The sequence below is a fragment of the Nannospalax galili genome, unplaced genomic scaffold (assembly GCF_000622305.1).
Source record: "Nannospalax galili isolate Female #2095 unplaced genomic scaffold, S.galili_v1.0 scaffold511, whole genome shotgun sequence".
Lineage (NCBI taxonomy): Eukaryota > Metazoa > Chordata > Mammalia > Rodentia > Spalacidae > Nannospalax > Nannospalax galili.
This window is the reverse complement of record NW_008331831.1, coordinates 1948616-1974267: the sequence shown is the minus strand read 5'-3', so window position 1 is coordinate 1974267 and position 25652 is coordinate 1948616. Positions and strand designations below refer to the sequence as shown.

Genomic DNA, 25652 nt, shown 5'->3' with positions numbered 1-25652 from the left:
GCGGAGAGCTGCGCTATAGACTTACCCCAAGAGGCCTGAGGATAGTCTCATTGCATTTTTTATATCATGTTTATAATTGTTTTTTTGAGTTCCATGTCCTGCATTATCTCTAGGGGATTCTCATTGTACTCCTGTAGAGCACTACTGATACTTGGTGGGGATATTTTTTCTCTGAGATTTTGACATGGGAATTTTTTTTGTAGTTTTTGATTCTTGTGTGAGACTCATGCCTTCAAGTTTAGGTCTGCTTCTTTTTGTAAACTTTATATTTCTTTGTGGTTTACTTTTGGGGCATGAAAAGCTGGTTTGTCTAAGCTTCCGGTTCTCTTTTTTGATTTTATATTGGAGTGGCCAGATTGCCTTTGTCTTCAGATGTTCCCTTAGAGGCCCAAGTCAGATTAGGATCAGTTGCTCTCAGGCTTTCTCCTAAGGTCTGAATTCCTGTAGGAAAGATGTCCTCTGGATTTGGGGGCTGGACTGGCCTGGGAGCAGGGCCTAGGAAAGATGCTGGTGTTGGGCAGCTGGTGGCTGTCCCACCCAGAGATGCAAAGGGAAATGGTGGCATGAAGAGCCTCCAAGGGCTCTTGGGGACTGCAGGGAGGAACTGGGTTGGTCTGGATGCAAAGGATCAGGAAGCCAAGAGGTCAGCCTCGATGTCCAGAGGCTGGGGGGTTGTGCAGCCCAGGGAAGCAGAGGGAGGTGAGGCCTGGACCAGGCCCAGCAGGCTCCTGCAGACCGCAAGAAGGAACTGGGTTGGTCTGTATGCAAAGGATCAAGAAGCAGTGGTGGTTTCCCCACTATCTTGGGTGCCAAGACAAGGCATGGGACAGTACCTAGGCTAGGACGAGAGGTGGAGTGGGGGAGATGGGAGGGTGAATGGGGCTAGGGGAGTCAAGGCATGGAGGGTGCGATGGACTTACCCAGGAGAGAGGCCGGCGGGTTCTGCAGGCCCAGGGAAGCAGAGTGAGGTGAGGGCGAGACCAGGCCCAGAGGGCTCCTGGGGGCGAGGAGAAGGAACTGGGTTCATCTGAATGCAAGGGATCAGGAAGCAGTGGTAGTTCCGAGCGTAGAGGTCAGCCTCAGTGTCCAGGAAAGAGCCTGCGTGTTGTGCAGCCGAGTGCAGCAGAGGCAGTTAAGGGTGGGACCAGGCCCAGAGGGCTCCTGGGGACTGTGAGAAGGAACTAGGTTGGTCTGGTGTAAAAGGATCAGGAAGCAGTGGTGGTTCCCCCGGTGTCTGGGGTGCCAAGACCAATAAAATATTTTTTTAAATAAAGATAATGGATGTGAAGAGAATAGTATAACTCATTTTATTGGGCTAATTGAGATCAAATCAGATTTGGCTGAAATTTACTTTTAGGGTAAAGGGACAATGTAATAAACTAATGTTGTGGCACTCTGGAAGAATAATTTGACAATAATTCTTACAAGGATCTCTCCTTCAGATATTTACTTTATATAATTCATTCTGTGCTCATAAATCATTTTATATTAATTAAAGGTATTGGAGGTCTTTCTCTTCAGTAGTAGTACATAAGCTAATTTCTATTGAATGTGTCTTAAAGCTTTCGAGGTGTTTGCGTAGCAGACTTGAAGCCCTGGGTTCAATCCCAAGCACTGCAAAATAAATAAGTAATCAAAGACTTTATAAAATTGGGGTAACAACGTCATTTGAGCATTTAATTGACAAGAGATCATAGCTAGAAAGGGTCAGAACAGACAAACTACTTTCTATTTTTAGTTTAATCTACAAAAAAATTTAAAGTTCTTAATTGTTTTATTGTGAACACAAATAAACAGAAGATAGTAAAACGTTGATTACTACATGGTACATACCATTATAACCACCCCATTTGAGAGAAGCAGATCTTGTATCTCTCACTTCAAAATTATTCCTTTCTTTCTTACCGCATAAGTGTTCACGTTTTAGACCCCTTTTTTGTGAAGAATCTTTGTACAGGATCTTTGACCTGTAATTTTCATCAGCTGTGGGTTTGCTGGTTCTATTTCTGTAGTAAGCTGAGCATTCCATTTCATTCTTTGTGCTTCTTACAAATCAATAGTCAGACCTAGTGCAAGTTGTTCAATATGATAACTATTAGTCACATGTGACTATTGAACACCTAAAATGTCTGTGGTCTATCTTAGGAACTAAGAGCCAAAATTTTCATCTTATGTAATCAAATTTAAATTTAAATGACTACTTTTCTGTCACCTTAAAGATTTTTATGGGACCTCTCTGACCTGCAGGCATAATTAAACTCAAACTGGTTTGTTAGAGGGAGAAGACTACTATATAATCTTAATTTTAATGTCTGGTTGCCTCTTTTGTGTTATCAACTTTTGACAGTTACGGATCCTTAGGTGTTACGAAATCTACTTTTTATCAGTTCTTTGTTGGAATGCACAACTTTTTTTTTTTTCCTCTCTTCCTCTCTCCCTCCCTTCCACTTGGGATTGAACACAAGGCCTCATACTAAACACCTGTAGTATAAGCCCTGAAGTGTACCATGCTATACCATCAGTCACATAATACACAATTTTTATTTTTAATTCATTTTCTAACAGTTTGTTTTTTGTTTTGTTTTACTCTTTTTTTAATATTTATTATTTTTATTTTATGTGTATGAGTGTATTGCCTGCATGTATATAAGTATACCCATGTTGTGCAATGCTGCGGAGGTCAGAAGAGGGCTTCAGATTCCCCTAGAACTGGAGTTAAGCACAGTTCATAGCCACCATGTGGGTGCTGGGAATCGAAACTGGGTCCTCTGCAAGAGCAGTCAGTGCTCTTAACTGCTGAGCCATCTCTCCAGCCCCTGTTTTTGCCCTTTCTGCCACAAGGTCTCCCTGTTAGCCCCAGCTGGCCTGGAACTTGCTGTGTAGACCAGGCTGGCCTTGAACTCACGGAAATCCGCCTGCCTCTGCCTCCCAAGCGCTGGTATTAAAGGCGTGTGCCACCATGCCCCGCTCATTTTCTGACAGTTTCAAAAATAAATTTGGATTAAGGCTAGTGAGATGACTCAGCAGTAAAAGAAATTGCTGCTGAATGATGACCTGACTGATGACTTGAGTTCAGTCTGCTGAATCCACATGGTAAAGGAGAGACATGATTCCTACAGCTTGTCCTCTAACCTCACCTGTGCGTCCATGCACATAACATACAGGATGGATGGATAAATAAATAAATGTAAGAAATAAAATAAATTTGAATTAGTCTTTGCTGTTTAGCCTTTTTGACTTTATTTAAAATCAAATGAGCCTTTATAATTGTTGCATTTCTGTTATGATTAAGTTGCCTTAACCAAGTTAAGTTGATTAAAATATTTTGATAAAACATTAAAAATTTTTACCAAACTGTTTATTATCATAAATTTTAACATTATAGTAAGTATCAGTATGGTAATTTACTAGCTATCAGAACAAGACAACTTAATTATTAGTTGAGGGCACTCCCTGTGACAGTAATCCCATTACTAATCCCAGAGTTTAATCTGTTGTCTACCAACCAGTTATATGTATGGTATTGGAAGTGTAAAGTAGTAGTACAATAATGTGTTTTTATGTTATACCAAGTTCATGAATTGAAGGGAGAGGAGATTATTTCCATTTCAGGCCTGTTGACCCTAAGAGGTTATATGATGACCAAATGGAAACCAGAGCAGCTAGGTCTTTTGCTTTAGAATGCAGAGAACTATCAGGGACTTGAGACTGATTCAGCAGCCATTACACCTGAACCACTGAGACAGAAGAGAATTGTTAAAATGATTCTGTGTCTTGGGGTTTACAAATTCAGAACCTATGGAACCGTACATGTAACTGTTGAAATGAGTGGGGTATAAGTGTTGATAACATTCATTGTGTGAATTTTGGTGATTACTATAGCAAAATGAAAAGTTGATGCCTTTGGTGGCTACCACTTGGTAATACAAGCCCAAACTTTCAAGATCTGATTTTTCAAGAGAAGCCAAACATCTGGACTTTGGTGTGAGTTAAAGTCAGTTGATACACAGATGGAAAGGGTAGAGGTGGAAACAATATGTGTAACAGTGTATACAATATCCACATTGAGTTCTTACTGTCTCAGAGCTTTTGTACTTGATTTTCCCTCTGACCAAAACCTTTTTCCAAATACTCTACATGACTTTCTCCTTAACCCTCTTCTGACTAGGTCTAAACATGATCCTGAATATACTTTAAAATTACAAACTTTCCCACACAGCCCATTTTCTTGCTGTTCAGTTAATAGATTTTGCTTACTTTCCTCATTTATTTTCTTTTCACTAGAGCTTGAATTCTATGAAATTTTCAGATATTTTGTTCTTAGTTCTAATTCATTTGTGCATGCCTAACACCTAGAATGTGCCTCCAGTATTAGGATATTCAGGAATGGGTTCAGTTCCCAGCACCCACATGGTGCCTTAACAACCGTTTGTAACTCCCGTTCCAGAAATTCTGACGTCCTTTTCTGGCCTCTGCAGGCATTGCATGAAACAGGAACACTTAACATCATGCAGGCAATATATTCATACACATAAAAATAATAAAAAATTAGCCAGGCATGGAGGCGCACGCCTATAGTCCCAGCACTTGGGAGGCAGAGGCAGGCGGATCTCTGTGAGTTCAAGGCCTGCCTGGTCTACATAGTGAGTTCCAGGACCTGCTTCAAAAAGCAAAAATAAATGAAAAGTAAATAAATAAGTAAATAAATTTTTAAAATTTTAAAAAATTTTTAAATTCAAAAGATAGCTGTTAGGACAAGGACATGCAGCAGTAGCTGGGAGAGAATGTGAAAATGCCAGTCTTCTTAGAGATTCCCTTAACATGAGCATTTTAAAAAAAATATTTTATTTTTTTTATGTGTATGTGTGTATTGCCTGCATGTAGGTAAGTGCACCCGTGTCATGCAATGCCCACAGAGAACAGAAGAGGCTGTCGGAGCTCCTGGAACTGGAGTTAAGGACAGTTGTTAACTGCCATGTGAGTGTTGGGATTCGAACCCAGGTCTTCTGCAAGAACAGCCAGCGTTCTTAACCACTGAGCCATCTCTCCAGCCCAACATGAGTTTTTTTTTTTTGTTCATTTTGAGACAGGGTCTCCTTGTAGTCCCAGGTGAACTGAACTCACTATGTAGACCAGGCTGACCTTGAACTCACAAAGATCTGCCTGCCTCTGCCTCAGCCTCAACATGAACATTTTTAAATGTGCTATGGACATATGTAAACAGATATAATTGTGGGTAGAATATATTTAGAAAAGAGACCAAAAGGGGGGGTGGTTTAGATGATAAGGAAAGACAGTGCAGATAAAATCAAACGTGAATCATAAAAGAAGATCTAAAGCTATTTTTCTAGTTTTAAACTCTGCCATAGTTTTCTTTTTTGTACTGGGTGTGTGTATAAAAATGTAATTGAGCCGGGTGTGGTGGCACATGCCTTTAATCCCAGCACTCGGAGGGCAGAGGCAGGAGATCAAGACCAGCCTGGTCTACATACGAGTTCCAGGACAGCTGGTGATGTATAAAACCCTAATCAAAGCTCTATTGCTTCAGAATGGCCATTCTAGTCTCATTGAAATTCACTAAGATGGATAGCTTGGGACTGGGCAAGTATCTGAGTGGCTCCCTTATTCTACCTGTGTGATGTTTTTATTTGCGAGTTCATTACAATAAAGTGATCTTAGTCCTTAAAAAATGGCATGGGAAAGAAATCAGAATGCAAAAGTCACACACCTATCTGTCTTTATTCAGATATATTTTCTAAGCACTTTATGAGTTATAGAGTTCTCTATAGGTATTAACATACAGCAGTGATGAATAGAGGTACTGCTTAGTACCTTATGATCCATAAGACTGTGGTGGTGTTGATGCTTTAGATCCTTGAGGAGATAAGATAAAGACAAGAGTGACCTTAATATGCAAAGTGTTTCACCATGGAGAATTATGAAGTATAGACGTATGTAGATACTGATTTTTTTTTCTTTTTTAAAATTTGAGACGAGGTCTCCCTGTTGCCCCAGCTGGCCTGGAACTCACTATGTATATGTGATTTCATTCATCTACGTTCCCAGTAAATAGTTCCTAGGAGCAGGACCTTCATTAGTTGTGTATGTGTTTAAAATATTTATCTGGGGCTGGAGAGATGGCTCAGCAGTTAAGAGCACTGACTGCTCTTGCAGAGGACCCGGGTTCAATTCCTAGCACCCACATGGTGGCTCTGAACCATCCTTAACTCCAGTTCCAGGGGAATCCAAAGCCCTCTTTTGACTTCTGCAGCATTGCATGACACAGGAGCATTCACATACATGCAGGCAATACAAAAAAAAATTTTTTTAAGTCTTAAAAAAAAAAAGTATTTAGCATATAATAAGCATTCACATAAATAATTATTGGTTAAATGACATGTGTAGTGTTTTGTTTTTGGGTGGAGACTATATCTCCCTCCTTAGATTTAAGGCAGAAGATTGGATTTGTAATACTCCTTTACTAGAAAGTAATTGATCAGAATAATTCATTCCCAAAATTTACTGAGAACTTACAGAATTTAGGGGTGTAAAATTATTCTTTTTTTTTTTTTTTTTTTTTTTTTTTTTTTTTGAGACAGGGTCTCCTTGTAGTCCCAGCTGTCCTGGAACTCACTATGTAGACCAGGCTGGCCTTGAACTCACAAAGATCCACGTGCCTCTGCCTCCCAAGTGCTGGGATTAAAGGCGTGTGAGTATATGTATATTTAAACCCTCTTCAGAGGCAAGAGGGTTTAAATAGCCCTTGGACTGTAGTTATAGGCTGTTTCAAGTCTCCTGTCATCAGCATGGGTGCTGGGAATTGAAGCCAGGTCCTCTGGAAGGCTCTTGATCATTGAGCCACTGTGAAAAGTTTCGAAGAGAAATTTCTAATAACACTTCCATAGAGTTTAGTGGTTTTGTAATATGTATGTTTTCATACATATTACAAATTGATTGTAATACACATTGAATTTCTGACTAAAGGAACCTCACAAATAATTTAACTTAACCCTCTCAATTTACAAACTTAATGAAGTCAAGCTTCAGGAAGTGTAAAAAACTTGCCCAGTGTTTCTCCCCAGTTAGAAATGGGTATGAACACAGCTCAGCAGTTATGTGTATGAGTGTAATGCCTGCATGTTGGTGGGTGTTGGTAGATACACCCATGTCATGCAGTGCCCACAGAAGTCAGAAGAGGGTGTCAGATCCCATACAACTGGAGTTATGGATGGTTGTTAGTCGCCATGTGGGTGCTGGGAATTGAACCCTGGTCCTCTGCAAGAGCAGCCACTGTTTTTAACCACTGGGCCATCAGTAACATTTTTAAGAAAAGAAATGGGAATGAGAAGTAATAGGGAGAAGCATCATAGGTCTGGCTTGCTTTACCAGCTAGTGCTTCTCTACTGGGCCCTCTGTCTTACATTCTAGACCCACTGCAAAGTTGTTTCCTAAAAGTAGATGACTTGAGAAGTTAAAATTCATTACTTTATGAAGAGTTTGCAATGGGTTTAAAGTTTACTTTAAGAAATAAATTCCAAATTTCTTTTTGTCATTTAGAGAAAATCGTGTGGAGTTTTTCAAGTTTGTTTTGTTTGCTCCACCCCCCACCCAAGACAGATTCTCACTGTAGAGCCCAGCCTGCCTTTCAGCTCTCAACTCCTCAGCCTCAGCTTCTCAATGTTTAGAATTACAGGTGTGAGTTGCCATGTCCAGGAAGATAATTGTGTTTTTAAGTATGTAATTAAGTTGGAAGAATGAACTGAAATTTTTTTTTTTTTCATTTCACTTAAAACTTTGTTACAGAGAAACTCTTTCTACTCAGTTGGATCTAGCGGAAACAAAAGCGGAGTCTGAGCAGTTAGCTCGAGGACTTCTGGAAGAACAGTATTTTGAATTGACCCAGGAAAGTAAGAAAGCTGCTTCAAGAAATAGACAAGAGATTACAGATAAAGATCACACTGTTAGTCGGGTAAGTGTCATAATCAGGTAAGATATATGACAGAAATTGATTTAAAATCAAAATAGGTCACAGTTTACAGGATTAGGATGCATGTGCATGCATATTACTTTAAATATATAGTGACCTGCGGGTGTGGTGGTGCACACCTTTAATCCCAGCACTCAGGAGGCAGAAGCAGGCGGATCTCTGTGAGTCCCAGGCCAGCTGGGGCTACAGGGAGACCCTGTCTCAAAAAGACAATAAATTAATTAATTAATTAATTAATAGTGACCTTTCTATACTTTTGTGTTAGTTTATAATCCAAAACAGTTGCTAATGATAGAAAATCTTATTCAGTACACTAGAATTTAGGCTGATGGTTACTCTTTATTATATTTTGTATGAAGAAATGCTTTTCCTAAATTTGGTTGTTACCCTCTTGCTATGGTGAACATGTTTTTATAAACAAGAAATTGAAATTCAGAGAAACCATTTTGGTCTAAGAAATTCTTTGTTGATAGCCACCAATATTCTATAATAAAACCAATACTTAGGAACAGATACCTATTCCCAAGGTTTATACTATAGTCTATATAGTAATATGGGATAAAAAGTAGAAGTTAAAGAAATATGTCTTTGGAAGTTAACTGCATTCTGGTGTGAGCCAGCTTGGGTTCAAATACTGTCTTTGCCTCTGAAAAGTTACATAATCTTGGCGTGTTTCTCTAAGCCTCAGATTCTTCATCCATGAAATAGGACTAATAAGGGCTGGAGGGATATCTCATTTGGTAAGAGTGCATGCTCTGCATGCATGAGAACCTGAGTTTGAATTTCCATGTTAAAAGCTGGGCATGGGGGCTAGAGAGATGGCTCAGCAGTTAAGAGCACTATGCAGAGGTCCCAAGTTCGATTCCCAGCACCCACATGGCAGGTGACAACTGTCTGTAACTCCAGTTCCAGGGGATTTGACACCTTCTTCTGACCTCCTCAGGCATTGCATGACATGGGTGCATTTACATACATGCAGGTAATGCACTTACACACATAAAATAAAAATAATACATAAATTTTTTTTTTGAAAGCTGGGCATGGCTGTCCATATCTGTAACCCCAGCATTGGGGGCAGAATAGCTTGGCAGGCCAGTTTATTGGAAATGGTGAGCTTCTCGTTCAGTACGAGACTCTGTCTTAAGGCAGTAAAGCAGAGAGCAATAGAGGAAGGCACCCAACATCCTGCTCTATACTCACGGGCATGTATACCCACCCTCACGTCTGTGGGCGTGCATACACACATACAGAGGGAGAAAGAGGAAGAAAGAAGTCAAGCATGGTAGTGAGTGGCTTATAATCCCAGCATTTACAAGACTGAGGCAGAAAAATAACTAGGGTTAAGACCAGCATGGTGTTTATACGTAGGCCATCTCTCAACATATGCAAACCCCCCCCGGGCTGGGGGGACACAGAAATAATACTCCCTTATGTGATTGTTATTAGGATTAGGAAAATAATACACATAGAATAGTTAATGCTAAATATAATATTTTCATCATGTACAGATGAGGAAACTGAGGCACAGTTGACTTGCCTAGGGCTACATAGGTTAATTTGTGAGTCCTTAGTAGAGCTAGGACTAAGTACAAATTTTCTAGTCTCCAATCTAGTCTCCATTATAGTTTTTACTTTACTTCATATACACACGTACATATACACATATATGCATATATACATATGCATATACAGATCATTTTTGGAAGGTGATAATTGTTCTTAAAATATTCAGAATTATATTAACATTTTAAAGTGGAAACTGGGCATTTTATAGTTAAGCAGTAGTTGATCTGCCCTCACCTATGGAAAACATGTTAAAGATTGTAGCTTTAGGCCGGGTGTGGTGCCACACACCTTTAGTCCCAGTGCTCAGGAGGCAGAGGCAGGCAGATCTCTGTGAGTTCAAGGCCAGCCTCGTCTACATAGTGAGTTAAAGGCCAGCTAGGGCTACAGGGAGATCCTGTCTCAAAAAAAAATAAAAAAAAAATAAAAGATTTTAGCTTTAAATATGAAAACACAGTCTATAGCTTAATCTTTGTGTGCTTTTCTTTTTTTAGCTTGAAGAAAAAAACAGCATACTAAACAAAGATATTGAATTATTAAAAAAGGAAAATGAAGAGCTAAATGAAAAAATGAGGACAGCAGAAGAAGGTATGTAGGCTTTCCCCAAAATTGTTAATGTGCCAGTACTCAGGAGATAGAGACAGGTGGATCTGTGGTGCTTCAAGACCATCCTGGTCTAGACATCAAGTTCCAGACCAGCTAGGGCTACATAATGAGACCTGTCTCAAAGAAAATTAGATGAGTAAATAAATTAATTCTCTTTATTTTGTGCATTAGGGTTTTTTTTGTTTGTTTGTTTTTAAGTGTCTTTATATATTAGCTAACTTAGGTAGCCTTAAGAATTATCTTAATGGGGCTGGAGAGATGGCTTAGCAGTTAAAAGCATTAACTACTCTTGCAAAAGACCTGAGTTTGATTTCTAACATCCACATGGCAACTAACAACTATCTATAACTCCATTTCCAGGTGATCTGACACCCTTTTCTGGTCTCTGCGGGCATTGTACGCACATGGTGCACTTCCATACATGCATGCAAAACTTTCATACACATTAAATAAAAATAAGTAGTTTTTTTAAAAATTAATAAATTGGGCATGATCACAAATTCCTAAAATTTCAGCAGTTGGGATGTGGAGCCAAGAGAATCAGACGTTCGAGAGCAGCCTGTGGTACCTGTGTAAAAAAAAGAAAAAAAAACCTATCTTAACAAAGTTACTGAAAGTTACTATGTATTACTATGTAATGTATAGCAATTCAAGTAATTGTTAGGAATTCAGATTAAATTTTTTAATGCTCTACAATAATGTTTCACATAATTTATTGGCAGAATATAAATTGAAGAAGGAAGAAGAAATCAATAATCTTAAGGCTGCCTTTGAAAAGAATATCAGTACTGAACGAACCCTTAAAACACAGGTATATATACTCTTAACCTTTTCCCATTGATTTGCATTTGAGTATCATAAATTCAGAAAATTAATCATTGTTCTTTATGCATGTTTGCCTAAAATGGAGGTCGTATGGTTCAGCTTTTCATTAGAACATAAAGTAAATCCTTTGTTAAATATAAAAGACTCATGGGAAGCAGAATTTCAGTTAAGAAAATTAACTTGTCTAGTAAGTTTAATAGTTAAGAATGTAATGACACATTCAGTAGTATGAGGCCCTGGGTACCATTCCCAACACTGCAGAAAAGCAAATAAAGAATGAGACTTGGATTGTATTGAAAACCTCTTAACAGTAGGAAGACTTGAAGAGACTACACGGTTGATCAGAAGCCAAGAGAGATGGATTGGAAATCAGTAAGAAACTGTAGGGGTGGCTATGTCATTTTTGCATTTGATTATACATCTAGGTCAGTTTTTTTTTTGATCTATTAAAACTTGGTATCTTTTTGTGACTCTTTCTCAAAAAACAAACTAAACAACTTGCTGTCTTGTCATTTTACTGTTACTCAGAAGTGCTTCAATTGTGTTTCTGTAATATTTTCTTCTCTCCTCTTTGTTAAGTAATTGTGTGGTCTCCTGACTGTTAGTTCTCTCATTCTAAATCTACGTTTCAGTCCTGTATGTTGCAACTAAAAGTAATCTCCAAAAAATTAACTTAATTGATACTTTTCAAAATCCCTCAGTGCAGATTTTATTTACCTTACATCAAGACAGAGACCATGAAGAAAAGATTCACATTTATTATGTAAAATTTCATGTGTCTGTGGTGTATCTCACAACATAAATTTAAATAAACTGAAGAATTGGGTGTTGCGGCGCACATCTGGGGCTACGGGGAGATCTGTCTCAAAACAAAACAGAACTGAAGAGAATATTTAACAGCATTAATATTTATAAATTAGAAATAACAATACAGGAGGGGAAAAGTAGCAACTGAGATGCAGACAGTAAACATTTTTGTTGTTGTTGTTTTGAGACAGGGTCTTCCTGTAGTCCCAGCTGACCTGGAACTCATTATGTAGAACTCACAGAGATCCACCTGCTTTACCTCTAAGTGCTGGGATTAAAGATATGTGCTATCACGCCTGGCTTTATAACTGATTTTTTTTTTTTAATCTCTAGTGCTCAGTAGGATACCTGCAATATTATTGAACAATGAATGGATTTATTGTAAGCCTGATTCTTACATAGTGAGATGAGTTACTTGTGTCACCAGTTATATCCTAACCTTCAATAGTTTGTCCTAATTTTCACACACATACACACACATGTACACCCACACACATGTACACCCACACACAGCCCAATTTTGAAAGCACATTTTTAAAGACATTTAAATTGAATGAACGCCTCGTATAGATCCTTACTAACACTATTTAATGTTTGAACAGGCTGTTAACAAATTGGCAGAAATAATGAATCGCAAAGATTTTAAAATAGATAGAAAGAAAGCTAATACACAAGATTTGAGGAAAAAAGAAAAGGAAAATCGAAAGCTGCAGTTGGAACTTAATCAAGAAAGAGAGAAATTTAACCAAATGGTAGTGAAACATCAAAAGGAATTTAATGACATGCAAGCGGTAAGGTTTGTGTGTATGCAAAAGTGTGTGATTATTTTCTTAAATTACTGTTATATATACTTGTCTATCTTAGATTTATTTGTGTAAAAAGCTTATATTTTAATGTATACTTTTCACATTTTGATCATTATTACTCTGATATGTACTCTTTTCTTGAAAAGTTTCAGAGACATGTTCTATTACCTTTTAGTTATAGCTTGAGTAATTTTTACCAATTAGCAGCTGCTATTGACCACAGACCCTGGTTTAAGAGAGACTTTCAGTGGTTTTGATTCTTTGGTTTGCAGCTGAATTTGGAACTTGGCTGTTAAATTGATTATGCTTGGGTTACAGTTTCTGAAGTACTGTAGCTTTTTTTCTAGTTAAACCTATTCTTCCAAAAATCAAATAATTTTTTATATTTCATGGCATGATAATGACATAAAATTGTGAGCATGGTCTTACACATTATATCCAAGCTTTGACTCTATAATTTATGGGTTTATCATCCTGAGACGTTTTCTGTACTTTTTTTTTTTTTGGTCTTTTTGAGACGAGGTTTCCTTGTGGTCCCAGCTGGCCTGGAACTGACTGTGTAGACCAATAAATAACTTATTTGAATTCAGAAAATCATTTACTAACATTTTAAATACTTTGGAAAAGTATGAATACCTTATGCATTAAAAAAATAGAAAATGTTCACCAGGCGCAGTGGCGTACGCCTTTAATCCCAGCACTCGGGAGGCAGAGGCGGGCGGATCTCTGTGAGTTCAAGGCCAGCCTGATCTACATAGTGAGTTCCAGGACAGCTGGGGCTACAGGGAGACCCTGTCTCAAAAAGACCAAAAAAAAAAAAAAAAAAAAAAACTTTCTTACAAAGTAAAGAGGAAAAGGTGCATACCCCAAGCATTACACTATTGAGAGAGAGTTCTTTTTCTAAAGCACAGCAAGTCTGTGGGAGTAGCCAGGCACAGTTGCACACACCTGCCCCAGCTACTTAGATTGAAGAGTACTTGAGCTCAAAAGCTCTGACAGCCTGAGCAGCCCTGTTTCCAAAAGAAAAAACAGTTAACAACAAACTGGTAGTAAACATTCATGGTGTACAGCATATTTTCATATGAGCAAATTACTCATTTATATTTAATTCTTAATGTTGAAAATTATTTTAGCCTGATTATTTTTGCTGTCTTGACATTTTTCAAAAATAGCAATTGGTAGAAGAATGTACACATAGAAATGAACTTCAGATGCAATTGGCTAGCAAAGAAAGTGACATTGAGCAGTTGCGGGCAAAACTTTTGGACCTTTCGGATTCTACTAGTGTTGCTAGTTTTCCTAGTGCTGATGAAACGGATGGAAACATACCAGGTAAGAATACTTCTAATGAGCCACTCAGCTTGGCTCAAATGTCATGACAAAAAAAAATTTTTTTGTTTACTTTTTATACTTTGTCATTTTGTCCACAGACCTTTAAGAGGAATTGTTTTTAACAGATTAAGACGCGATGTTGTCTATTAGGTACATTTTATAGAATAAAAAAATAGTCGTAAGAAACCTTAAGTTACTAAAATTTATCTAAGAAGCTGTGCCTGAATGAAAACCTAAAGATTTTTTTTTAATTATATATGTTTTGTGAGTAGCCACGGTTTGATGCTTTATGTATTTTGGTATTAGTGTACGCTTAATAGTAAGCAGAGCCATAGCAGCTGTAAACAGAAACCTACCTGAGTATTAGTGATAAGAGAGGGAGAGGGAGGGAGGGAGAGAGAGAGGAAGAGGGGGAGAAATCATGTAACAGTAAGTGGCCAATATTTCAGACTTTTTTGTCTTTTTCATAATGGAAAGTAAATTTAAAAAAAAAACCACAACGTACTTGGCTTAATTAGAATACAAATACAGTGAATAGATTACAGATTTTAAAACACATTTACATAAACTGTTCATACTTTGCTATACCACACATTCATAGCTCAGGATTTTAGAAGTTTTTTACAAGGTAATTTAAATTTTACACTTTAAAATAGATTTTAATTTGTTTATTTCCTGAATACTCCATGAGTTAAAAGGTATTTTCTAATGCACAAATAATTGTCGGTATCCTGATTTAATACATACATTTATTATTTCGTATAAGAGATTTGATAGACTATATAAGAAATTTTGTTCTTGTTGAGGAAAGTGGTACCAAAAGGAACTTCTGCTTAATGTCATGTGGTCTGTGCCCTTGTGCCTTGGTGTCTTTGCTTGCTCCAAATCAGGTATCTGAGAAGGTAAAAAGAAGGGGTATTTGCTGCTCTGAAGGTCAGGGAATTCCTTCTTTTAAATTTTTGCTTGTCTCATACCATCTGCCTTTTGAAATTTGCAGCTATGCATCATTATAGGAACATTGCTTTGGATTTAACAAGAATCTCTAGCTTCAGCTATTTAGACCTCTGAGGTTAGACTTAAGACTTTTAGAGGTCTCTGACTATAGTGGTTCAATTTTTGAACTGAAATTATAGTTTAATTCATTTTTTGTTAATATCAACATACTTCTGGAGTAAAGGGATTATTTAATGTCAGTTAAAAATCTTGAGCAGGCCTTTTTCCTTATCTCATGCATTTCCCGTTAACTGTAATATCTTATGTGTGCCACAATTTTCTTTAAATGATGTTATACATTTCAGAAACTTCTACCTAATTCATAAACATTAGAAGATTTGACTCAAAAGATAAATTGGGAACTGATGAAATGGCTCAGCAGTTAAAAGCACTGGCTGCTCTTGCAGAGGACCCAGGTTCAGGTCCCAGCACCCACAGGCTGACAGCCATCCATAATTCTAACTCCAGTGGACCTGACACCCTCTTCTGATATTCACAGGCACTTCACACAAGGGTACACTTACATACGTGCAGGAAAAACATTCAGACATAAAAAGTAAATAAATAAATACTTATGTTTAAAAGATAGTAAGACCACAGAGGCGGTTATGCATTTTATCCACCATTCTGGCTAAATCAGGTTGAGTAAATTCATCAGGCAGTTTATTGGCAGGCTTAGGTCAGGCATTTCTTTCAATTTCAGAATCTGACTTAATTTAGGAGTCCATTAACAAAGGAATTTAAATGCTTTTACTGGCTCTGTTCTGAGTGGTTTTCCTTAAAATACTTGTTTTCAGACATTTTGTTTCCAAGGCTTATCAAGTGTCCGGTACTAGGCACCATTCTCCTTGTCTATAAAATAAGCCCATTAGATACCTCTTTCCTCATCACTCTGTTGTCAGTGTTGGGCGTTTATAAAGACCCTTGACATGTTGAACCCTAATTTTCCTATTGTGTATATGGGTCATATTTTTAGTTCGATGATTGATTCATTTATATAACTTCTAGATAGTTGTAGAAATGAGCTGATACTTCATTATTTCTCTGAAACGTCACTATTTAACATAAAATTCTGATTTAATTATCTTAGCCGTCTAGAGCTCAACCTTTGTAATCTTTCTGGGTGGAAGCTTTGTCATTATTTGGGTTAGTTCTCTCCTAATTTCCCAATTTTGAAAGTCTTAAAAAAAGCATGGTGCTGCCAGGCGTGGTGGTGCATACCTTTAATCCCAGCACTCAAGGCAGAGGCAGGAGGATTTCTGTGGGTTCAAGCCCAGCCTGGTCTACATAGGGAGTTCCAGGGCAGCTGGGGCTACAGGGACATCCTGTTTCAAAAAGATTACCCCCCCAAAAAATAATAAATAAATAAAAGCATGGTGCTCTTCTCACTTGTAACTGAAATTCTGAAAGATATTTTTTTCATTCTCAGATTCTTTTTTTTCTATCCTCCCTCTGGTTCTGTGGCAGGATGTGATCTGACAACACTGCATAAATATAGAGATTACCTTTAGGGTTGCAGTTTATATTCTGCCCAAGGGACAAAAACCTTTAATGTGATTATGATCTCCTCTTCCCCACTCTTTTTCCTTCTTTGGAGTTATTGATCTAGTTGTCTGATGAGAATATAGGAAATGAAGCACTAGGAAAAGCACTCAGTGTCAACACCCAGTTGATGTTTATGATCTCTTATTATCTGTATCATCCCCTTTTCATTAGCTTTGATCTCAGGCTATGTAACTTGAACCTGAGTGGTAGTTTGCTGGGTGTGTTTCCCACTGTGTGAGCATAGGAGAGTTTCTGGCCTTACCAATCAGTGATTTGGATATAATGCATCTAAGTTAGTGAGCATTAAATGATTGCATTTTCTTCTTTATGTCACTGGTTTTTTGTTTTGTAGCTCCAGCTAGTCTTGAACACACAGAGATCCACCTGTCTCTGTCTTCCCAAGTGCTAGGATTAAAGGCATGCACCACCATGCCCAGCAATGTTACCTTTGAATATTACTAAAACACTAGAGAGTGATTCTCTGCCCCTCTTAAACTGCATGTGATATATCAAAGTAAGTTTTTGTAGTCTTCAGATACTGGCTTTGATGCTTAAATTGGTTGTATTGGCTATCACTTTACATCTAGTTAGGCTCGCTCTTATTTGGGTAAAAGAATCAATTGTTGATGTTGCAATAATACACAACAATTTTTTTGTAAGTTAAAAATTATAAGGGACTATTCTGGGTGTGGTGGTGCACGCCTGTAGTCCCAGAGACAGAGGCAGGCAGATCCTCTTCTGACCTCTGTAGGCATTGCATGACATGGGTGCACTTACATACATGCAGGCAATAAAATAAATAAATAAATAAATAAATAAATAAATAAATAAATAAATGGACTGGAGGAATGGCTCGGTGGTTAAGAGCACTGGCTGTTCTTGCAGAGGACCCAGGTTTGATTCCCAGCATGAAGTTTGTCTTGAATTTCTTTTACTTTCTGGAGAACCTGACTTCTTTCGTGTTTCTGACGTGAAACATGGAATTCACAGCATTTGACTTACACATTCCCACTTAGATCACAGTTCTTTCTGGCTTTAGAGACATTTAATCTGTTATCGGTGAGCCTAGTTCAGTTCTTAACCCAAACCTAAAACCAAAAAGCATGATTTTTTTTTTTTTATTCTCACTTATTCTCATTGAGAAATTACTGAAAGGGGTGGGATGTTTTAGAACACACAGTTTTGTATAAGTGTCAAGATTCAAGGGTTTTTATTTTCAGTGAGCATGGCCCTAATTACTTCATTAAATATTAAGACTGCATTTTATTTCTCTTGTTAATCCTAATATTTTCCAAACCATGCTTTTAAAAAAGAGCTTCTGGGGCCAGAGAGAGATGGCTCAGGGGTTAAGAACACTGACTGTTCTTGTAGAAGACCCGGGTTCAAATCCCAGCACCCACATGGCAGCTAACAGGTGTCCATAACTCCAGTTCCAGGGGCTCCAATAGCCTCTTCTGACCTCTGCGGGCATTGCACGACACAGGTACACTTACCTACCTGCAGACATAACACTCCTATACATAAAATAAAAATAATAAAAAAAATTTTTTTTTAAAAAAAAAAGACCTTTCGGGCTTGGTGGCGCATGCCTTTAATCCCAGCACTCAGGAGGCAGAGGCAGATGGATCACTGAGTTCCAGGCCATTCTGGTCTCCATAGTGAATCCAGGACAGCTGGGACTTCAGGGAGACCCTGTCTCAAAAAGACAAAAAAAAAAAAGAGCTTCATTTTTGCCATAGTGGGAAAATTTCCTAACAGTATTTTTCCCTTCCTACAATAAAATACTTAGGAGTGATCAGTATATAAAGAGAACCTTCCTCAAAGTATTTAATATAATACTGCCTGTTTGGCTTAAAATTGTAACCATTATTTGGAATGATTTTAATTAGCTAATTTATTAAAAAGGCAGATGAGCAAAATAATGAATAAATATTTGTTGAGTACATACCCTCTGTGTCAGACACCATCGGACATACCAAACAAGTGTTAGGTTTTTTTAACTTAGTTCAATGTCCTCTAACAAACTGCAGTTTTTCTGAGGGGGGCTAACACAAAAGCTTGGAGATATTAAGTAAATGATGGAAGTAGGAGCAAGAGGAACATTACCAACAATAATTAAATAAATTTTTATGTTCTAGAAACATACGCTCAGAAATTAAGGCATCCTGGGTTTGAACCTAGTACTTTTACAAATACAGATAGAGTGGCTTTGGGAAAGTCAGTCACCTTTCCTAAGCCTTGATGTCTTCTTTCTTGTTCTTGTTGTTGAGACAGTATCTCAGTGTGTTTACCTAGCTGGTCTGGGACTCACTATATAGACCAGACTGACCTTGAACTCACAGAGATCTCCCTACCTCTGCCTCCCATGTACTGGGATTAAAAGCAGCTATTGCCATATCTGGTTGTGTTTTCATTTTTGACATGGAGGGTAATAGTAGACTCTACCCTATATTCCTAAGAATATGATACCCTATGTTCTGTGACTATACAAATCCTAAATATCAGAAATGACTTCCACAGCATTTGGCATTTAATAAATGGTCAGTAATGTCACCTGTTGTTGTTACTAGTACTGTAAGACTGAGTTTTGCAACTTTATGTGAAGAGGGAAAACATGTAAGGTTTTTTAAGTTTAGCTTAAGTATCATAATTTAAAATTGGTTGCCTTTTTATTCTTTCATGTTTTAAATATAAGACTGATATAGGATGAACTTAATTTGAGTTTTCTTTAACCTGATATATTCATTTCTAAAGGAATCATCCATATTCCCCAGATACTTCTAATAAACATTAGTTATATTTAACCAGGTGTGGTGCCACATGCCTGTGAACCCAACATGCAGAAGGTTAAGGCAGGAGGATCTCAAGTTCAAGGATAATTTGGGCTGCACAGAAAGTTCAAGGCCAAGCTGAGCTATATAGTGAGACTGTTTTGTTTTAAAACAAAACAAAGGCTGGTGATGTAACTCCATGGTACAGCACTTAGCTAGCATGCCCAAGACCCCAAGTTTGATCTCTAGTACAATAAAAGAAACATTATATTTAAACAGTAGTGATGGCTGCTGTAAAAGACTGATTATAGGCCGGGTGTGGTGGCGCATGCCTTTAATCCCAGCAATTGGGAGGCAGAGGCAGGCGGATCCTTCTGAGTTTGAGGCCAGCCTGGTCTACATAATGAATTCCAGGACAGCTGGGCCTACAGGGAGACCCTGTCTCAAAAAGACAAAAAAAAAAGTCTTTGATTGTAAATAGTCAAGCAATTTATGGTATAAATTTCAGCAGGTGACCTACTGATTTCTGTGTTTTCTGTTTATTAAATTACAATACCATAAGCATAAAAGACCTTATATTTTAGTTTGAGGTTTGTAATTAGATTTATCTGTAGAATTTAGTACCTTCCATCCAAATTTGAACAATTTTAATGAAATTATTATGAGTATTTTACCAAAACGTTTATCAGAAGATTGTACTGAGAAAACAAATAAAATGCTTGTCTTTTATTCTTTGTATCTAGTTGATTCTGCCTGCATTCCTTATTTATTTACCTTCTGTTCTTATCTTCTGTGAGTAATAGGACACGTGGGTCCCTTTGCTTGCTCTTTCCTGTGTAAATCATGGCTATGATTGTTCCACTTGCTGCATTCTTTTCCGTTTTTTTTGTTTTTGCTCAATATTTTATATGAATGTTAAGTAATATTTCAAGTCTTCTGTATCATACTCCATTTAAGCTGCAATCCATTCCAGTCTTGCCTGGCTCTTAAAGACATTCTTTATACCTTTTAATTGAGTACTAAATGTTAATTTTATGGGAAAAGTGGCTTGGGATATTTTTCTGCAATATTTGTATGGCCATTAAAGTTGATTTGTGTGATTGAAGCATGGAAGAGCAAATTCTAGCATTTATTCATTTAGCTGTTTTCTGTTGCCTGTTCCTGCATGCTGTCAGACAACTTGTAGTCATTTTTCCTTTAGTTAAAATTTAAGATTGACTACTATACATACTATTTTCTCCTAGAGTCAAGAATTGAAGGTTGGCTTTCTGTACCAAATAGAGGAAATATCAAAAGATATGGCTGGAAGAAACAGGTACCATATGCTTAATTTTTTCTAGCTGGTATTTTGTTACATTTTATACTATGGAACAGAGAACTCAGTATTAACTGCCCTATCACTAGCATTGATTTTTACATCAATACATTATATCTAGACACAAATGAAAATTATGCTTATCACTTTAAATCAAGTTACTACTGCTTTTTTCATTCTTCCCTTTTGTCGTTTCAGTATGTTGTTGTAAGCAGCAAAAAAATCTTATTCTATAATGATGAACAAGATAAGGAACAATCCAATCCATCTATGGTGTTGGACATAGAGTAAGTTGCCTTTGATTGAGTGTTTTAAGTCATTTGAATGTTTCCTTATGATAATCAGTTATTTTTAGAACTATTTTGCATTCTGTGTTATTTAAACACTGTTACCTACTTTTTTGTTTTTACAAATTACTAAGTTTAGGGGCTGGAGAGATGGCTCAGCGGTTAAGAGCACTGACTGCTCTTGCAGAGGACCCGGGTTCAATTCCCAGTACCCACATGGTGGCTATGAACCGTCCTTAACTCCAGTTCCAGGGGAATCTGAAGCCCTCTTCTGACCTCCACAGCATTGCACAACACGGGTTCACTCACACACTTGCAGGCAATACACTCTTACACATAAAATAAAAATAATAATTTTTTTTTTTAACTACTAAGTTTAGGGCTGGGGAGATGGTTTAGTGGATGTACTGCACAAACCTGACTGCCTGAATTCAGATACTCAGAGCCCATATACAAACTGGACACAGCAGGGCAGGCAAGCATCAGTAACCCTTGCATATCCCTGTGGGGAGACAGAAGGCAGAGAGAGACAAGAGGGGCAGAAGTTTGCAGGCAGCTAGCCCAGCTCACAGAGTGGCAAAGAATCCCTGTCGCAATAAAGTGGAAAAGTCAGGACCAACTCCCAAAAGTTGTCCTCTGACTTCCATGCATGCACCATGGCATGCATGCACCCACACTTTCACACATTAACAAGAACACACATTACACACACGCAGAAATTATATAAAGTCTTATGGTAGCAAAATATATGAAGGAAAAATTTGTTTCCCTGATTTATGTACTTTGAAAGACAATTTTTTAATTTAAAATATTTACTGATTTTTGAGTTCTCAGAGCATCTTAAAAAGTACAAGATTGGTCATCCGACTGACACCATCAGTACTTGCATTACTTACATGTTAAGTAATGTAAACATAGCTGCTCTTTTTTAGTAATCTATAAGGCTTAATAAGTGTAGGATTTTTCCTTGTATTCATTCTAAAACATTGTGTTATCATAGAGATGGTATGATGTATGTAAAGATAAATTCCTTATTTAAGAAGCTTAGAAATGGGGCTGGAATGATGACTCAGCGGTTAAGAGCACTGGTTGCTCTTGCAGAGGATTCAGGTTTGGTCCCAGCACCCATATGGCAGCTAACAACTCTTTGTGCCTCCAGTTCTAGGGGATCTGACACCCACATCTGGCCTCCATGGACATTGTACAACATGGGTGCACTTACATACATGTCAGCAAAACATTTATACACATAAAATAAAAGATAAATCCAAAAAAAGATTTAAATAAAAAGAAACTTCAAAACATAGAAAATGTAAAATGTATAGTAAGGTATAAATTCAAAGTGAGGTATGGTAAGTGCTATTCAAAAGACCTGAAGTTTAACTGAAGGATTATCTAGTTAGCTCAGTGGGTAGAGGCATTTGCCACCAAGACTGATGACCTCCTGAGTTCATCCCTGGGACCCACAAGGTGGAAGAAGAGAACAAACTCCCAAAAGCTGCCCTCTGACTTAAATACACACACACTCCATACACACACATAAAATTAATAAATGAACTATTACTTTGGAATTAACTTTTTTTGGAGCTGATTATGGTTAAAATGTAAGCAGAATTAAGAAAGTCCTAGTATTGACATATTATATTTTTTAAAATATTTTATTATTTTTATTATTTTATGTGTATGAGTGTATTGCCTGCATGTATGTGAGTTGCACCTATGTTGTACAGTGCCATGGAGGTCAGAAGAGGGCTTCGGAATTCCCTGGAACTGGAGCTAAGGACGATTTGTAGCCTCCACGTGGGTGCTGGGAATTGAACCCGGGTCCTCTGTAAGAGCAGTCAGTGCTCCCAACTGCTGAGCCATCTCTCCAGCCCAACATATCATATTTTTTTAAAGTATTAGCATTACCTGGGCATGGTGGTGCACACCTTTAATCCCATCACTCAGGAGCCAGAGGCAAGTGAATCTCTGTAAGGTTGCAGCCAGCCCGGTCTACATAGTGAGTTCCAGGCCAGTTGAGGCTACAGGAAGACCCTGTTTTCAAAAACGAAAAGCAAAGTATAGTTTTGCCAAAAACATTGTTATAAATAATCAGCCTTAGTGGAATAATACATAAATATTAATATGAAATATGTCTTATGAGTTTTTATCTGAATGAGGAACAATTTGCTACTCTTTATTGAGGTGTAATTTTTGTATAGATAAAATTTTTATTTCCAAGAATAAAGGCCCCTAAAGTGCAAATGATAATGTGATGTAATTGGTTTGTAAAATAAATGATCTTACTGTTTTTCAAAGCAGATAGGCAAGTTTGCATTTCCATCAGCATTATATGAGTGATCCAACTTCCTTACATTTTCAGCAACATTTGGTGTTATTTTTACTTCTCAAATTCTGAAAGTTACATTATAGCGATATTCATCATGGTTTTACCTTATAATGTTGAACATCTTTTTATTTGCTTCTTTGCCACTTTTTTGTCCTCTTCAGTGAAATGTGTCTTTTGTTACAAATGAAATTTTATAATGGTTTATATCATTTATTTCCATCTTAGTAAATTATTTCATGTTCGACCTGTAACCCAAGGCGATGTGTACAGAGCTGAAACTGAAGAAATTCCTAAAATATTCCAGGTAAAAATGTTAAATTATAATGCTAAAACTTCTTTTTCCTAAGTACTAAGCGATTTGTGAAATAAGCATGATATATCAATGTTTTTTAAACGTTTAGAACTTTTACTGTCAAATTAAGATCTTTTTCAATCTTTTATTCCCAAACGTAGATACTATATGCAAATGAAGGTGAATGTAGAAAAGATGTAGAAATGGAGCCAGTTCAACAAGGTGAAAAAACGAACTTCCAGAATCACAAAGGCCATGAGTTCATTCCTACACTCTACCACTTCCCTGCCAACTGTGAGGCCTGTGCCAAACCTCTCTGGCATGTTTTTAAGCCACCCCCTGCCCTAGAGTGTCGAAGATGCCATGTTAAATGCCACAGAGATCACTTAGATAAGAAAGAGGACTTAATTTCTCCATGCAAAGGTAAGGCACAATAAGTGGGTTTCTAATACCTTATAATGGACTTAATCTTAGTCCTAATGAAGTAACTTCAAAGGTTTGATTTCTACACCAAGGTGAACTGATAGGTTCTAAGGTACGGGTTTTTTGACACGAACACCTTTCAATAGAACTGGTAGTTTAGCTTTGAGCATAATGTTTTAAAAGAGAATCACTTGCACTTGGGAGGTAAAGGCAGGCGGATCTCTGTGAGTTCAAGGCTAGCCTGGTCTACATAGTGAGTTCCAGGATAGCTGGGGCTACAGGGAGACCCTATCTCAAAAAAGACCAAAAATGAAAAAAAAGAGAATCACTCCTGTAATCCCAGCACTTGGGAGGCAGAGGCAAGCGGATCTCTGTGAGTTTGAGGCCAGCTCTGAGGAGCACATGCCCTTCCCTCACCAGTAAGATGCCCTGACTTGCTCCTCAAAAAAAAAAAAAAAAAAAAAAAAAAAAAAAAAAACAGAGAGAGAATCACCCCCGTTTTCAAAGCCATGCCACTGAAATTATGTTAAGTTGGAGTGAAGAACCTCAGAGAATCCTGTTCTTCCTTTGAATTTTTAACTTTCCTTATTTTCTCTTTGGTTTTCTCTACATGCCTGGAGCAGCATGCTGTTTGATTAAGATAGACTGTCTTCTGGCGAATTAGAGGGGAAAAGTACAGAATTACTACATCTATTTTAAGATGAGAAGCGTAGATTCTGTAACTGTAAATTGTTTTACTTCTTTATTTTTTTTTTCTGACTTTACATTATTTTCCTGTTTATGGCTATTGATTTTGAGTGTTTGGTTTTTTGGAAAAAAAATTCAGTCTTTATAAAACTGAGAAAGTAATATTGTCCAAGTATAAGTAAGTATATAATCTTTGAAATTTTAAGCTTGAAAAATCACAAATTTAGTAGGTTTGGTTTTTAAAAAGAAAAATACAGTATGGCTTAAGCTGTGAGGTTTTTTGTTATTTTTTTACTGTAGTAAGTTACGATGTAACATCAGCAAGAGACATGCTGCTGTTAGCATGTTCTCAGGATGAACAAAAAAAATGGGTGACTCATCTGGTAAAGAAGATCCCTAAGAATCCTCCATCTGGCTTTGTTCGTGCCTCTCCTCGAACGTTATCTACTAGATCCACTGCAAATCAGTCTTTCCGGAAAGTGGTCAAAAATACAGCTGGAAAAACTAGGTAAAGATCACAATGTTAACCATTTTAGTAATATGAAAGTGGTTTGATACTGTCTATGACAATCAGAAACCTAATTCTTTCCACCACAGAGAATATCGTTTATATCTAGATCTTAATACATGACTTGACAGTTACTTTATGAATTAGTTTAACTGATTGCTGTTAGAAATTAGTAAATATGAGTCAGGTGTGGTAGTACATGCCTTAATCCCAGCACTCAGGAGGCAAAGGGATTTCTGTGAGTTTGAGGCTAGCCTGGTCTATATAGTGAGTTTCAGGCCAAACTCAAAAAAAGAAAAGAGAGGAATTAATAAATATGATACTTAGTTCTATACCAAGTTTTCTTGTCATATGCTAGGATACACAAGGCATAGTTTAGCCCTCATTATTTTAACCAGCTGCTGAATTACACCTTTTTTTATGTAAATAGGCTTATGAAGATTTTTTTGAATCAAAGTTATTTGTTATTACTGATGAGTTACTGTACTATAAACTTCTCAGTTAAAATCCCCACTTTTAAATTTTTGGTAGAATTTTTTCAAGAGTTTTTTAATTTTTTTAAAAATTTTTAAT

At 37.3% G+C, this 25652-nt stretch overlaps 1 protein-coding gene across 3 annotated transcripts in view; it reads left to right on the top strand.

Annotated features, from left to right (window-relative positions):
- Positions 1–25652, top strand: part of Rock1 (Rho associated coiled-coil containing protein kinase 1) — a 155306-nt gene that overhangs the window by 126268 nt on the left and 3386 nt on the right. For all 3 annotated transcript variants that reach the window (XM_008826963.2, XM_017796569.2, XM_029560558.1), the window contains 10 exons: positions 7804–7969; positions 10045–10138; positions 10879–10967; positions 12391–12579; positions 13767–13926; positions 20480–20550; positions 20749–20837; positions 23395–23473; positions 23623–23884; positions 24872–25079. In XM_008826963.2, the coding sequence (XP_008825185.2) occupies positions 7804–7969; positions 10045–10138; positions 10879–10967; positions 12391–12579; positions 13767–13926; positions 20480–20550; positions 20749–20837; positions 23395–23473; positions 23623–23884; positions 24872–25079 (1407 nt within the window). The remainder of the gene's footprint in view (positions 1–7803; positions 7970–10044; positions 10139–10878; positions 10968–12390; positions 12580–13766; positions 13927–20479; positions 20551–20748; positions 20838–23394; positions 23474–23622; positions 23885–24871; positions 25080–25652) is intronic.